This window comes from Chironomus tepperi, unplaced genomic scaffold (genome assembly GCF_022539635.2).
Source record: "Chironomus tepperi strain 1889 unplaced genomic scaffold, CSIRO-AGI_Ctep_v1 contig_34, whole genome shotgun sequence".
In the NCBI taxonomy this organism is placed as follows: Eukaryota; Metazoa; Arthropoda; class Insecta; order Diptera; family Chironomidae; genus Chironomus; species Chironomus tepperi.
Window position 1 is genome coordinate 1,795,855 of NW_027226156.1, and position 16,758 is coordinate 1,812,612.

At 32.4% G+C, this 16,758-nt stretch overlaps 1 protein-coding gene across 1 annotated transcript; it reads left to right on the top strand.

Annotated features, from left to right (window-relative positions):
• The first annotated feature begins 10,462 nt into the window (after positions 1–10,462).
• LOC139098028 (juvenile hormone esterase-like) lies at positions 10,463–15,550 on the top strand. Its single transcript, XM_070650142.1, has 6 exons — positions 10,463–10,657; positions 12,215–12,367; positions 14,263–14,314; positions 14,691–14,900; positions 15,016–15,456; positions 15,522–15,550. Exons 1-6 carry the CDS (start codon positions 10,463–10,465, stop codon positions 15,548–15,550), a joined length of 1,080 nt encoding a protein of 359 aa, XP_070506243.1.
• Positions 15,551–16,758: the final 1,208 nt, after the last annotated feature.

Consider the following 16,758-nt stretch of genomic DNA (forward strand, 5'->3'; position numbering starts at 1 on the left):
TGTATTGAGTCAGTCCGAAGAAGGTCGTGATGACATTTAGGGCTGGTGTCTGAATATTTTCACCAAAGACACGTAATCTGATGAAATTGGACAACTGATTAATGACAAAAATTGATATAAATGCAGTCATGAATGTCATCAGCAACAACATCCATGTCATGTCATCAAATGGCAACCATAGCTTCTCATAAGGCGTATAAAGCTCTCCTGGTGTTGTAAGGACAATTTCTTTAACCTCTAAAAATGTCGATGTCATATGAAATTTTAATGACTGTAACATCGGCACGTATGCAATTTGGAGAAATACGGAAACATTTCCAATTCCTTCATTTACATCTACAATGACAATTAGTGGATCATAATTGAATACTGGACCTAAAACTCTAAATATTTCTGGTTTAACTCCAACTATTTCGGCGCTATATTTATGAGGTATTGCCACACCATAGCATTGGCCTACATCATCGGTTGTACTTTGAAGACCCATTTCAAGCACACAGCCATGATAATTGTAAAATTTTTCATAATTTTCCAATTTTTTCGTCCAATTTTGTGTGATTTTATTATATGAATTTAAAACAATGAGTTGTGGCTTGTTGCATGCTTGTTCTGTGAACCATTCAATTGACGTAAGATGAAGGAAGTCAACGTCATTGACGAGAATGAACTCAAATTCCTCAATATTTCCACGCTCGTAAGTGAGCTTTTGTGTTCGAATCATTTGGCTGATATATTTCATTAAGTAATCCAATGGACAGTAATGGATATAAGTCAAAAATACCAACTTTTTTGCATAAAAATTAAGCAATTCACCTTGAGAATGAAGAGCTCCAAGGCCTTCATATGAATTTATTATAAATATATGAGATTTTAGGATTCCAATCCGTCCACGTTTCTTTAGTGACACTAATCTAAAGGAACTCAAATAATATGAATTAAGTTGACTTATTACTGATAAAATTTCATTGCAAAATTGACAGTCATGTTCCTTAATAATTACTACATCAAACTGCACATTGAATTTCATGAAAAATTCATCAATTACGTCACTTAAGGCAGTCGAAAAATCAAATTTTTCAATATTTTTAATCAACAAATTTGAAGATTCACTAAAGCCTACAAAAATAATCAAAAAATGAAGTAAAACTGTCAATTTCATTGCTTCTTGATTTACTAGCTTCTGCCTTTTCACTGAAAATGTAAGCTAAAGTCACGTACGTGCTGCATTTTTGGATCATTATCAAGTTTACAGACATTTTAGGTTTAATTATCATTAATTCAGATCTTTTTGTTACATTTAAGAAGAAAAAAGTAATTGGTTGAGAGATTAGGATTGACGCTTGGGTGTGGTGGGGTCAGAATGGGGTAGGGGTGACATAGGGTAAGGGTGTGGTAGTCAGGGGAAGGCAGAAGGGTTAAATCTCAAATTTAGTAAGGATTTTGTGATTTTTTTAAATAAAAATCATAGAAAATTGAAGATTATTCCAAATTGAAGGGTGTATTGACCCCACAAGCACCCCCTACCCTCTTTTATACACCCCTGCCACTCAGACAGTGCTTAGTTGCCCTAGCAGCCAAAAGCATGCTTCAATGAGCGTACTTTACTTAAATATACTAGCCAAGCATGTTTATGAGCATGTTGAGAACATATTCTGTTCTTAAGAGCATGCTCTCTGCCTGCTATGGTTAAAAGCAGCCACCAAGTCCAAATTCAACAATATTTTGGAAACAACAACAAAAAATTCATTTATTTATGTCTTTAAATTGCCAATAATTAATTGATATTTAAATCCTTAAATCTACCTCAATTTAACAAAAAGCTTTTCATTATTAATAAGACATGCTGCCTCATTTGTTGTCACATTCATCATATCAGACTCAATTTCAAGATCCTCAACAATACATGATGTCTTTTTAAATACATGCTTATCATTTGGATATTTTTTCTTAATATTAACATTATTGAATTTCATTGGATATACCTTGGCCGCCTTAATCTTTCTCAATCTAAATGTTTGTCTAAATCTCTCAATTTTATGCTTTAATATCCAAAATAATGACTCAGCTGTAAATGCAATCACACAAACTGCACAACATCCAAGCCAAATTACAAAACCAAAACCTAAACTTTCGACAGTCAAAACTGACCAATTATCATCAATTATTGTATTTTTTGTTGCTGGCAGACAGTCTTCAACCAAATAATCCATAATGCCTGTCGATGTTAGCTGCTGTGTGGCTTTGTCCACATTCGCATAGAAAAAGTTATTTGCCAAAAATCCAAATCCTGATTGACTGACTTGAAACGAGTAGTTGGGAATCTCATTCCAATTTAAAGTTTGTCGTGTAAGTCGTTCGAAGAGTTTGAGGCTCATTGTTTGGATGATGAGGGCTAGCTTGGCTGATGCATTTTGGGATTGGGTTGCTAGGAGTGTGATGAAGTCTGGCTCTTCAATTTCTTCGGTTTGGGGCCTAAAAGGAGATAATTAGGGGAAATTATGAAGGAATTGAGGGAAAATGACTGAAATTTAATCAAAATTGACTAAAATCTGATCAACATTGACCAAAATCTGTCCAAAATCAAACTCACCACTTATCCTTCTCACTAGCAATCAACTCCTCAACATAACTAGCCGGCAATGTATGATAAACTGTATAATTCTCATCCTTTAACTGCTCAATTGTCTTAAGTGACTGCCGTCTTGGCTCAGTCGTCATAAATTCAAATAATTTACTTTGATAGCATGTCTGAAATATCAAGCAGAACATGACAAAATTGATAAAGATGAACCGCGGCATGCTCTCGACTGGTAATTTTGGTAAATTAATTCCAAAAAATGTACTGATGACATTCATGGCTGGTGTCTTAACATCTTTACCATAAACGCGAATTTGTATGAATTTTGGTAGTCGATTGATGATGAAAATGGCAACATAAGCAATAAGAAATGTCAATAATAGAAATGTCCATGTTGTGTCATCAAATGGCAGCCATAGCTTCTCATATGGTGAGTACAAGTCACCTGGTGTAATCAGCACAATGTCGTGTACTTCCAAAAAACTTGATGTCATGTGTAAAAATCCAGTTAAATAATTTGAGACTCTTAATATGTCAAAATAGATGTACGGTGCATCAATATCATCCATTAATAATTTTATGGATGGCTCATAATTGAGTTTACTTGATAATACACGAAATATGTTTGGTTTTAATCCAGTTATGTGCATTTCCTCGCCGGGTATTGATGAATTAACAAATGATCCCCAACATATTTTACCTGGATATTTCAATCCCATATCCAGTTCACAGCCATGAAAATTTTGAAATTTTTCATAATTTTCCAACTTTTTTGTCCACTTTTGTGTGACTTTATTGAATGTATTAAGGACAATTAGTTGGACCTGATTGCATGCAACCTCAGTAAACCACTCGATTGTCGCAAGATGTAAGAAATTTCCATCATTAATGACCAAAAATTCAAAAATTGAAAGTTTTCCGGAAGTATATGAGACTTGCTGTGTCTGTATAAAGACACTAAGATTATCACTCAAATATCTAAGACTACAACTGTCAATAAATATTAAAAATTTTAATGGTTTTGGATGTAAATTAATAATTTGATATCGATTATGAAGTAATTTATAGTCAATGACTGATTCAACAAAGAATATTGCTGATTTATCCAGCCAGATGTAACGATTCATCAATATTCTTAATTTATATGAAAATTCTTCACGATTTTTCATTAAAAATTTTGAAAATATATCTAAAAAATAAACTTCAAATTCTTGACTAAGTACAACATCAAATTGTATTTGAGTTTTTATATAAAAAGCATCGACAACATCACGAAATGCACTTGATATTATATTAAATTCATTATTATCAGTCACTGGACGCATTATTTTATCACAATTTGCTAATAAAATTAATGAAAAATAAAAAAATTTCATTAAATTCATTAAATTTAAACTTCTGTTTTCCATCAAGTTTTTCATACGAATGAAAAATTATATCAATATAATTGAATATTCTTAGACAGCAATTAAACGCTCGTGTTTGTGATGACATGAATGTGATAATAGACCATAAAAAGGTAAACCTTAAAATAGTTCTAAATTTAAATATAATTAAATGATTCAGCATGTCTTTTTGACATATGGCATGTATCAAAGCTCATTTCGAGGACAATTGATTCAATCAATCATGCTACAATGTATTTTGGATCAATTGCAGAACAAGTCTTCACGACTCGGCATCGTTCGTTATTGTTCGTTATGATTCGGTATAGTTTTGTAGAGTTCGGCATAATTCGTGACAGTTCGGAACAGCTCGAATGTTCTATACAATTTTGTACAATTCGGAAGAGCTCGGCACAGTTTGGTACAGTTTAGGGCAGCTCGGTACAGTTCAGTACAGCTCGATACAGTTCAGAACAGCTCGGCAAAGTTCAGTGCAGCTCGATACAGTTCAAAAAAGTTCGATACAGTTCAGTACAGCTCGGGACAGTTTAGTACAGCTCGATACAGTTCAGAACAGCTCGGTACAGCTCAGTACAGCTCGATAAAGCTCAGAACAGCTCAGTACAGTTCAGTACAGCTCGATACAGTTCAGAACAGCTCGACAAAGTTCAAAACAGCTCGATAAAGTTCAGAACAGCTCGGTACAGTTCAGAACAGCTCAATATAGTTCAGAACAGCTCGATAAAGTTCAGTACAGCTCAGTTCCGTTCAGTACAGTTCAATAAGGTAATAATTAGTCATAAAATATTCAAAAATTCCATTAATTTATTCAAATTTTCAAATAGAATTGATCTTTGCATTAAGAACCTTGATTCATTTGACATTCAATGGTCTTTTGGTTCCAACTTTAATTATTATTCTTCGATTTTTGGTCATCCTTTTCCTAAATTTATTATTTCTACCTCTAATTAATTGATTTTGAAGCCTAATTGCATTATTTCTTCGTTTTTCAGCTAAAATTCGAATTTTTCTTTTAAAATATTCCCAAAAAAGTTCACCAAAAAATGTCAGACATGAAATTCCACAAAATCCAAGCCAAATCATGAATCCAAAATTTAAATTGTCAATTGACAGCTTTTTCGGCTCATTCCTAAGTGTAAATTTGTAAGCAACTCCAATTTCATTCTCAATCATCCAAAACATAATTCCAGCTGATGTCAATCGCTGAACTGATTTTTCAGCAATTTTAAGGAAATAATTATTGGCAAGGAACGCAAATCCAAGTTGGGAAACTTGTACTGAAAAATCCTTTAATTTGTACCAAAATTTAGGTCTTTTGAGCTTCGAATCGTAATTTATTATCGAATTTTGTTGAATTAATAGTGAAATTTTGGCTGATCCATTTTGGGATTGAGTCACAAAATAGTAGGTGAATTGACTGTCGGATATGTTTTGGTATTGTGGCCTGGAATTGGAAATTTTGAGAATTTTTAATTAAAATTTTGAATTTTTTTGAATTTTTTCAATTTTTAAATTGAATTTTTTGAATTTTTTCGAATTTTTTAATTTTTTTAATTCAAAAATCTTGAAAATTTCAATTTTTTCAATTGTAAAATTCAAAAATCTTAAAAAATGCAATTTTTTCAATTTTAAAATTCAAAATTTTGAAATTTCCGACCCAAAAACCCCCAAATAACCCCCACACCCCCTTACCATCTCCACAACTCAACACCCATCTTCTTCTCAACCTCATACATCGTCCCAGTTGAATATAACGAATAGTTTCTATCCCTCAGATCCTCAATAGTCCTCGGTGGTGGACGTCTAGGCTCACTTGTCATAAATTCAAACAATTTACTTTGATAGCATGTCCGAAATATCAAGCAGAAAAAGACAAATGAAATTAACAAAAATCTCGGAAAAATTGATTTTGGAATTTTAATTTGTGCGAATCCAAAGAACGTGCTGACGACATTCAGGGCCGGTGACTGAACATTTTCACCATAAACTCGATTCTGGATGAATTTTGGCAGTCGATTGATGATAAAAATGACAATAAAAGCAGCTAAAAATGTGGAATTAAGCAATTTCCATGTGACGTCATCGAATGGCAGCAACAGCTTCTCATATGGACTGTAAAGCTCGCCTGGAGTCGCTAAAATAACATCACGAACCTCCATAAATGATGAAGTCATGTGAACCATTTCGTCAGGAAATGTCTCAAATCTGTGAATTTCAAAGCACACTTCCGCATTGTCGACGACTGCCTGGAATCTGATTTGAAAATTTAAATTTTTGGAAATTGATTGAGCAAAATTTGGAATTAATCCAAAAGCTTTTAATGTTCTTGATGCTTTATCGTACTCATATCGACTCCAAAGTGCGCCATTTTCACCGACTGTGATCCAAATGTTAAGCTTGCATCCGTGAAAATCCTGAAATTTTTCATAATTTTCCAACTTTTTTGACCATTTTTGAGTGATTTTGTTGAATGAATTAAGGATTTTCAGCTGTGCCTCATTGCATGTGACTTCTGTGAACCATTCAATTGTTGCTAGATGAAGGAACTGACCGTCATTAATCAGCAGATACTCAAAATGCTCAAGTCGACCCTCAAAAATGTTGACTTTTCGGATCAGAAATTTGAGAGCATTTTGAAAAATTTTTAATTCGCAATTTTCGATGTAAAAAAAGAATTTGAAATTTTTTGTAAATTTATTGCTTAATTCGACATTTTTATGGACCAGAGCGTAATCTTCGCATGACGTCACTGAGAAAATTGTTGATTGATGAATGCCAACATTCAATTCTGGATCCCAAAACTTTAATTTTATTGAATTTTGTTCTTTAATTTGTGATAAAAATTCATTTAAAACTGTCAATTTGTTGGATATTATGGCAATGTCGAATTGGATCTGATCAGTTGTGTAGAATGTCTCAAATACTTCATTGAGTGCTTTTGAAATTGCTGGTATTTTTGGATATTCTTTGAGAATTAATTCGCAATTTATGATGGAAAGCAATAAAAATTGAAAAAATTTCATTCCTTATTCTTTATTGTGGTTGTTAAAAATGTCTTAAAACGACATAAGGTAGTCGTTAAGGTAGTTCCTTAGTATATTTATATTAATATATTGATGGGGATCGTTCGAAAGTTATGTAATGGTACTGTATGATTTACTATACTTTGACTACACTCCCCTCACACCTGGCTGCAGACTTGCTCAAAATGTCATAATCTAGGACCAATGGAATTGCTATGACCTCTTGTTGATGACTTGTGGATAACACAAGAATTCTTGGATAGAGACAATGAGGCACTTGGCAAACGGAAGTCAGCGATACACCAGCATTACGTGGAATCTGAAGGAGATCATGGATCACAATTGATGCATACGACCATCGAAGTAAGGATGACTCCGACTTGAATCCTAGGTTGCTACAAGGTTGATTGTAGTCACCAAATTTGTCGACTTTATTGCTCCGGATATAAACTGAATCAGGCACCAAGTCACGTCAGCCTAGAGCCGAATTCACGATCGAACAATTATCTTGTGTTCCTTAATCAACGAACAACCCGAATAGCTGTTGATTGTCTTCAATTGTTGAACATAAGTAGAAACATTTGTAGTAGATTTATCTACACAATCTTGTATTAGCTTCTGCGTGGAACACGGAAGGTATTTCTGTATTGTACGTGAATTTTTTGTACTTAAACATCAGCTACCAGTTGTTAATCATCAATAAATATTAGAATATCAAACGTATTGTAGCTCAAAAGTGTTTTAGGGGTTAGAGGAGTTCATCAGATTTTATGGGTTTATTTTGACAAACTTTCAAATAGAATTGGCAGGAATCCATCATGAAAGGGACTTCATTAGAGTCCAGACTCCAGTAGAAGCGCATCCATTGCAGACTGAACTCTAGTTAAGACGTCATTTTGGACCTTTGGTATCTAGACTCCCAAAGTCCTGTCAATTCTTATTTTCTGCCTGATAATCATCAAAACTGGCATGGTAAAATGCGAATAAAAACTGGTATTGATCATCAGGAGCCATAGCCAAGCTGGTTTGTATGAAAAACTCTAACTATTCACAAACAACTTCATGTCCACGTTTCTCACGTGCACATCCAAACTTAATCATCAGCGTAAATAGATAACAAACCGCATGTCTTTTTATCGTCTAGAGCCCCAAAAAGTTCGTTGACCTAAATTTTATCAAACTCATGTTTTTAAAATTGCAAAATTTACTTGAAGTAAAAACTTCCACAAGCCGACAAATTTAACCGTCTTCACATTACTTTAAACGTGATCAAGTTACAAGAATGAAAATTGTTGAAAAATATTTAAAACATAATAAATAAATTAAAATAGTGTCAGTAATGCAAACACGCGTGATTTATGGCATTTCTTATTGAAAATTGGTGAATTAAAATCAATAATTGTGATGTCATAGGATGGGGTGTCCAGGTGGGCAATATAGTGGGTTAGATTTAGAGTTTGATGAAAATCTTGAATTTTGGAAGTTAATATTGAGGAATTTTGAAGATTTATCGAGATAAACAGACACTGAGCAGTGTTAGAACCCTATAAGAGCAGTAGTGGGTAATCTGGGTGCTGTGGTCTTCGAATCATAGTGGCTCAGACGTAGAGTCTGCTGATTGTATGCTGTGTGCTATTTGGAAAGCATGTCGGTCAGTATAGTAGCTGCTGAACACCAATTGATGTGTTGTGAGGAAAGGAAGGTGGTAAGGGGTGACTCATACCCTAAACACACTTCCAATTCCACTTTCTCAAACCCAAAAAACTCAAAAATTCAACATTTATTTAAGGATCTCAAAATGAAGCCATCAACAACTTTCAATCTCATCACACGTCACACTCATCACACATCAAAATGCAAGATTCAATAAAAGAAGATAAATTTCAGCACAAAAAGCCTTTTTTCAATAAATCAGAATCAATATACAAAAAAAAATCTCCGTCTGACCCAAAAAAAAAATGATTTTACTTTCAAGATGTCAAATGAAACAGAAAGAGAAATCACGTTACATCAAGTAAGACTGAAAAATGTGAGAATTATAATAAATTTATTTTATTGACAGTGCTCATCATCACATTATTTGGTAGACCCTCCTTACTACCTGGATACATTCAAAGGACGGATGTTTAGGGTGAATGGAAAAAATTCTCAATTTTGATCCTAGGATCGAGACAAAAATTTCAATATCCTCGTAAATAATTGCATTCTATATAAAAAACATTAAAAATCTCGTATCCCTTCCTTTGCCTTCCCCATCAATTTCTGGCTACGCTCTTAATTTGGGTAATCAAACTATTTTGGAATTTTTTCTCAATTTTTTATGGTTTGTGGTATCCTCCCTTATCTCCTGAATTTACGGTCGATACAAACCTCAATCCTCAAATCTAGGGTAAGAGTGTTGCCTCCTATTGCCATTGATGCGTATCATATTAAATTCTTATTTTTTAAACACATTTCAGTACAAAAAGTCAAGGTATCAAAACAACCATTTTTGTGTTATTTAATAATCGGTCAACCCCTATGCTGCTCATTTCAATTTTGACAAAACCAAAAATTATTCATTGCATGTGAGCGAGTCTCCATGTGAGGATCTGCATCTGCATCTGCATATGTGAGGTGATGATGAAAGATTGAGTGAATAAGATATGGATTGGGGATGCATAAAATCATCAAAAAATTACAATATTGGTTGATTAAGTTGAGATTATTATATAAAAATATAGGTGATATTGGCAGAGTTGATAGTTGGGAATTTGGGGGATGTTTTGGAGGAATGAAATCTAAAATAGTGAACAGCCTGAGTTATCCATCCCCATCCTCCCTCTCACAATTGTCGAGACGCCATTTCCGAACGTTTCCACAGCTTTACTTTGGCTTCGATTCTAATTGTTTGCGGGGAAATCTTGAATTTGGTCCAACAAAGGGGGTGTGGGTTTGGATCAGGAACAAGAGATCAGTAGTCGAACCAACGTAGTCAGAAACGACACGCGCCACTCACTTTCCATCCCCCACATCCAACAGCAATTTCAATTGTTTTCAAACATTTCATTCATATCTATATTTATTTTTAATTTCATTGATAAAATGAGCTTTTTTCTTCAAGTGGATTAACTTATAAAAATGGCAACAAAATATTGACTGATAACATCATCATGATCCGTATTTAAGTTATTCCTACACGGTGCAACAGTTATGAGGAAAAATTGAAAATTTAAATTATCCACATCCACACACACACACACGCATTAACACCTACATGATATCTCAATAATATCTGAAATGCTCAATTTTTCTTCGATTATTTTTTTTGTGTATAAAACAATGTGTTTTGTTGTGAGAATTCTCATTCATAATTCAGTGCTTCATGTAATAAGAACGTAAAATTCAAGACAAAAAAAAATATTTTTTTTAAAAAAAATTTGTCAATTTATCAATTTTTTAAAATTATGAAAAATATGCAAATTTTTTTGTTGATAATTGTCAGTTTTTGTGAATTTAATTGTGAAATTGTGGGAAGTAAGGCACCGAAAGTGGAAACTGGCAATGGATGGATTGTTGGAAAAACATTTAAGACATCGAATTTGGTTGAATTTGATGGATTTTTGGGAATTCCGTTTGCTAAGCCTCCTGTTGGCAATTTGAGATTGAGGGTGAGTTGGAAGTGATTTTTGGTGATTAAAATTGAAGGATTTTGTGAATTTTAAAAATATTTTTTTTAATATTGAAGTTAAAAAATTTTAAATTTTAATTATTTACAAATTTTTTCGATTTTTTCAATTTTTTCAATTTTTTTTTCAATTTTTTAATTTTTTTCAATTTTTTTCAATTTTTTCAATTTTCTCAATTTTTCCAATTTTTCAATTTTCTCATTTTTCTCATTTTTTTCAATTTTTCAATTTTTTCAATTTTTCAATTTTTTCAATTTTTCAATTTTTTCAATTTTTTTAATTTTTTCAATTTTTTTAATTTTTTCAATTTTCTCAATTTTCTCAATTTTTAATACAAATTCCTTTATCAATTTTTGCTTTTAAATTGTCTAATACAAAAAAGCAATAAAATATTCAAAAATTCCAATTCATTGACGTTATCAAACAAGACGTCAGAAACAGACAGCAAGCACAAAGAAAAGTCAGAATTAAATTATTAAAGACGCTAAAAATTCAAGTTTCTATTTCAAAATATTCAATTTTTTGCCGGCAGGTTTAAGAAGAAAAAAATGCAGCAAAAAAAAAAAAAACTACTCAAAATGCCAACGGCTGATAAAACATGTGGTGCAATGCCTTTACGCATTAGCAACAGCTGGCACTATTTTTTTACCTCTTTTTTTTTGTTGCTTCCGTGTCTAGTAAATTTCCATTCATATTTTTTAAGCTTTATTTTCGACTAACTGTCGATTGTTTGAACTAGTCAAGTTGTGGATCAATATTGAGTTGTAAATACTAAAAATAATCGTTTATTCATGTCCAATTGATTATTTTTAAATAATGAGATTTTTAGGGAAAAATTTGAAAAAATTAAAAAAATTGAAAAAATTAAAAAAATTGAAAAAATTGAAAAATTTGAAAAAATTGAAAAAATTGAAAAAATTGAAAAATTTGAAAAAATTGAAAAATTTGAAAAAATTGAAAAATTTGAAAAAATTGGAAAAATTGAAAAAATTGAAAAAATTGAAAAAATTGAAAAAATTGAAAAAATTGAAAAAATTGAAAAAATTGAAAAAATTGAAAAAATTGAAAAAATTGAAAAAATTGAAAAAATTGAAAAAATTGAAAAAATTGAAAAAATTGAAAAAATTGAAAAAATTGAAAAAATTGAAAAAATTGAAAAAATTGAAAAAATTGAAAAAATTGAAAAAATTGAAAAAATTGAAAAAATTGAAAAAATTGAAAAAATTGAAAAAATTGAAAAAATTGAAAAAATTGAAAAAATTGAAAAAATTGAAAAAATTGAAAAAATTGAAAAAATTGAAAAAATTGAAAAAATTGAAAAAATTGAAAAAATTGAAAAAATTGAAAAAATTGAAAAAATTGAAAAAATTGAAAAAATTGAAAAAATTGAAAAAATTGAAAAAATTGAAAAAATTGAAAAAATTGAAAAAATTGAAAAAATTGAAAAAATTGAAAAAATTGAAAAAATTGAAAAAATTGAAAAAATTGAAAAAATTGAAAAAATTTAAAAAATTTAAAAATTTCCATTTTTCCTTCCAGGACCCCGAGCCATTCACGGACAAGTTCACCGAACACAATCCTTATTTAGCAACGGAAGAAAAAACATTTTGCATCCAAAAAAATTACTTGCTGCAAAATCCGTTCGTCATGGGTGTCGAAGACTGCCTGTACCTCTACGTTTACCGACCTAAGGTAAGTTTTCAGCTTCACATTAAATCAAGTGGAACTCGTCAAGTGACTCTTGAGATTTTTTGAGTTAAAAACCCGTAAATTAAGTCATTAAAACTGTTTGTTGAATGAATAATTTTGAGGCATATTAAGTGGATGGATGTGAAGTCACTGTGGGCTCGGCAAAGAAGATTTTGAAATTATGCTGAATATATGAAATTTGGTTATTGTGGCTGCGTTAAGAGAAATTTGAAGATTTGTTAAAATTTGGTTTTTGAGTATTTTTGGAAATTTAATTTGAAATTTAAATTGAATGAAAATTTAAAAAAATTAAATTTGAATTGAACAAGGATTTTTAAATTTAAATTTTTAAAATTTCAAATTTTTAATTTTTTTAAAATTCAAAATTTTAAATTTTTTTTAATTAAACTTTTTTTAAAATTTTAATATTTAAATTTTGTTAAAAATATTTATTTTAATTTCCGTCAATAATTTTAATTAATTTAATAACAATAAACACTTAATTAACTCTCATAAAAATAAAAATCCGTTAAATTGATTTAAACATTCCTGATTGGACATGAGCTTACAATTAGCACGTGTTGAATTTATTAACTGACTCATATTACATCGAATAAATATAAACATTACAAAACTTCCGATGAATGCATTGAACGCCAAATTAAAAACAAACAATTGTTATTTATTATTATTTTTTACTGACGTAATTTTAGACGTATTTAAGTGTTTTTGGGGGCTCGTTCTATTGAACTTTTTAAAGAGCTGAGTGAGCGGGAATTAGAGTGAAAATATTTAAAGTTTTTAAATTGGAATTTTATTAATTTTGAAATTTGAAGTGACAATTAAAATTTTTTAAACATTTTTTAAAAAAATTATTTTTTTTTAATTTTTTAAAATTTTGGAATTTTTGAAATTTTTTGAAAATTTTTAATTTTTAAATTTTTTAATTTTAGAATTTTAAAAATTTTTGAATTTTTTGAATTTTTTTTTTTTTAAATTTTTTAAAATTTTTGATTTTCTTAAATTTTTTGAATTTCTTAAAATTTGAATTTGAAATTTAAAATCCCAAAGACGGAAATATGACACAAAATAATTCAATAATAATTTACAATAAATTTTAATATCTCACATGCGTGCAATTTATTTCATCGTTAGCACACAGGAAGATGAGAGAATGAAAATCATCGGGCACAAATGAATTAATTGATTTTTAACTGCCTTTTTACAGTTTAACATCATAATTAACATCTCATTGTGCCTGATTCGCATGGATTTAAATTACCTGTGTTATTTATTGTTTTTTAATTTATTTTTTTGCATAATTAAATTAAGATTGTTGAGTTATTGAGTGATGGGAATGCTTAGGACAAATCCGTTAGTCGATCTAAAATTCAACAATAGGCCGACTTGATGCTGACTTGATGCCTTTGAAAGTTCAATATAAATCCGGCATCATAACAGATTCACGCCGGCCTGGAACCAGATTTCGGATTGATTAACTGACTTGTGCTATTCGACAAGATCAATTGCATGATCCAGATCACGAAGTCAACTTGCATTTTACATGAAGTAGAGCCAAATTTGGTTGACTTTTTTATATTCTACTTCGGGCTCTAGCATGATCCAATCAGATACATGCCCAAGATTTATGAGACAATTTTGATTTTCCTGAGCAATCGATTCCAAATACTGTACACAAGCTCCTCACTCACACGAAAGTAAACTATATGAACTTATATAAAATCTCGCCTCAAACCTCCGCAACCACAATCGCTTTAAAATAGCAATATTTATTCAACTGTCGACAAGGGCTACCCACTGTCTTAAAGTCTTATGTCAATAATAGAACTACTTGTTTACTAATAATTATTATCATCTTCACTTCACAGTGTAAGCAGAGCATCAGAAAATGTCAACGACCGTTGCCAGTGATTGTGTACATTCATGGAGGTAAATATTAAGTTGCTGATCTCACTTTTGGGTGGATAACTAGCATGAATAGTGCAAATCGGTCAATCGATCCAGAGTCCGTTGCAGGGATGTCTTGACTCTGGAATGGTGCTTGATTGCAGCCAAGTCAGAATCATCCGATTTGTGCTATTCGGTTAGATGATTTGTCTAGCTTATGCCTCAATCTTGCTAGCTTTAAAGCACTCTTATTGAAGCATTTTGTTCAAAATGAATAGAAACTTGACAAACTCATCTCTTCCTTGTGGATACGCTCAAGCTAGACATAACCATTAAGTTGTTTCCTCAGAATCATCCACAATTTCGCTATTATCTCCCACCTTTAATGCCAGTAAAACTAAACAGTTATCCCTTCCAGGTGCATTCTTTGCCGGATACGCTGGACCATCATTTACTGGAGCCGACTACTTTATGGATACTGAAGATGTAATTTTTGTGACAATGAGTTATCGTCTGGGACCGTTGGGCTTCTTATCAACTGGTGACGACAACATGAGTGGAAATTTTGGATTAAAAGATCAAGCGATGGCAATGAAGTGGGTTAAGGAGAATATTGGAAGGTTTGGAGGTGAGTTTGGGTTGCAATGGACCAAAATAGTCATTCTAAGGCATTGATGCACAGTTTCCAGTGCCTTAATCATTAAATTATATCCAGTAAAGTATCATTTCCCCACTTAATCCAGGTGACCCAAACAACATCTCACTAATGGGACAGTCAGCAGGTGCATCAAGTGTCCATCTTCACATGATGAGCGACATGAGTAAAAATCTATTCAATAAAGCTATTATGCTGTCAGGAAATGGAATTGCACCATATTTGTATGTCCTTAATGATCCACTACAGCAAGCCAGGGACTTTGCAAATGCTGCCGGAATCCAAGGAGCTCAAGGCATGTCAATAAGTAATTTAACCGAGGAACTGAGAAATGTTGATGTCACAAAACTTTTGGATGCAACCGATAGCTTTAAAATTTGGTCAATTGATCCACTTGTGATCTCAAAACCAGTCATTGAAGATTGCAGCACAACGGAAGGCTTCTTATGTGACAATCCAGTTAAAATGTGGAAAAATGGAAATTATAGTCGAGTTCCATTCATAACTGGAATAATGAATGGCGATGGAGGTGTTCGTGCCTTGTCATACTTTTCAAATGCGACACTGCTGCAATTTTTGAATGAAAATTTTAAGGATTTATTTCCAAAATTGCTGGACATTGAGGATAAATCAGACATTGTCACAGCTGAGCATCTTAAAATGGTTGCTGATCGATATTTGGGTGGACGGATGAAGTTAGCTAAAGAGGACATGAAGAGCTTAATCCAACTTTATACTGACCGTTCATTCTTGGCACCGATGGCCAACACACTGCTGCAAATGACTGAAAGCAACAAAAAAGGTCTCGGATATCTTTACAAGTTCTCATTTAAAGGCAATTTATCGTATGCAGGAGTTTATGCTGGAGATTATACATTTAAGTACGATGAGCCTGTACATTGTGATGAGCTTGTCTATCTGATCAAGTCACCGGCCGTCTTTAAGAGCTATCAAGAATTCGATGAAAAGTCTAAGGAAGCTAAGTTCAGGAAGGATTTTGTCAAGTACTTCACATACTTTGCTACTACTGGGTAAGTTCATACATTTGGGCATGTCTAGTCGAGTCTTGGTCGAGTCTAGGTCGAGTCTAGGTCGAGTCTAGGTCGAGTCTAGGTCGAGTCTAGGTCGAGTCTAGGTCGAGTCTAGGTCGAGTTTAGGTCGAGTCTAGGTCGAGTTTAGGTCGAGTCTAGGTCGAGTCTAGGTCGAGTCTAGGTCGAGTCTAGGTCGAGTCTAGGTCGAGTCTAGGTCGAGTCTAGGTCGAGTTTAGGTCGAGTCTAGGTCGAGTTTAGGTCGAGTCTAGGTCGAGTTTAGGTCGAGTCTAGTTCGAGTCTAGATCGAGTCTAGGCCGAGTCTAGGTCGAGTCTAGGTCGAGTCTAGGTCGAGTCTAGGTCGAGTCTAGTCTAGGTCGGTCGAGTCTAGAGTCTAGATCGTCGAGTCTAGGTCGAGTCTAGGTCGAGTCTAGGTCGAGTTTAGGTCGAGTCTAGGTCGAGTTTAGGTCGAGTCTAGGTCGAAGGTCGAGTTACTAATAAATGGTCGAGTCCAAGGTCCTTTCAGCAAGCCACTCAAAATCAAGGACAAGTCACTCTACAGATGCACAAAGAATGAACAATTCAATCACGGATCAAAGCAGCTACGATGCAATTATGTGGACTTTAGTGACAAAATGTCCATCAAATTTGATGACCCATTCGATCATACAGCAGTTGACTTCTGGAATCAAATTGACAACACATTGATGATCTAATATGTGGAACTACCCAAAATCAACTAATAATAGCTCAATGTTTGTCATATTAAACAACTTAATCAACAGTGGTGAGGTCAGAAATAT

What these genes read in the sequence shown, in the direction of transcription:
- LOC139098028 (XM_070650142.1), top strand. Translation starts at nt 10,463, where the DNA reads ATGCAAATTTTTTTGTTGATAATTGTCAGTTTTTGTGAATTTAATTGT. An exon ending in GATTGTGTACATTCATGGAG is followed by an intron (nt 14,315 to 14,690) that starts GTAAATATTAAG and finishes TATCCCTTCCAG; the next exon opens with GTGCATTCTTTGCCGGATAC. An exon ending in GAATATTGGAAGGTTTGGAG is followed by an intron (nt 14,901 to 15,015) that starts GTGAGTTTGGGT and finishes CACTTAATCCAG; the next exon opens with GTGACCCAAACAACATCTCA.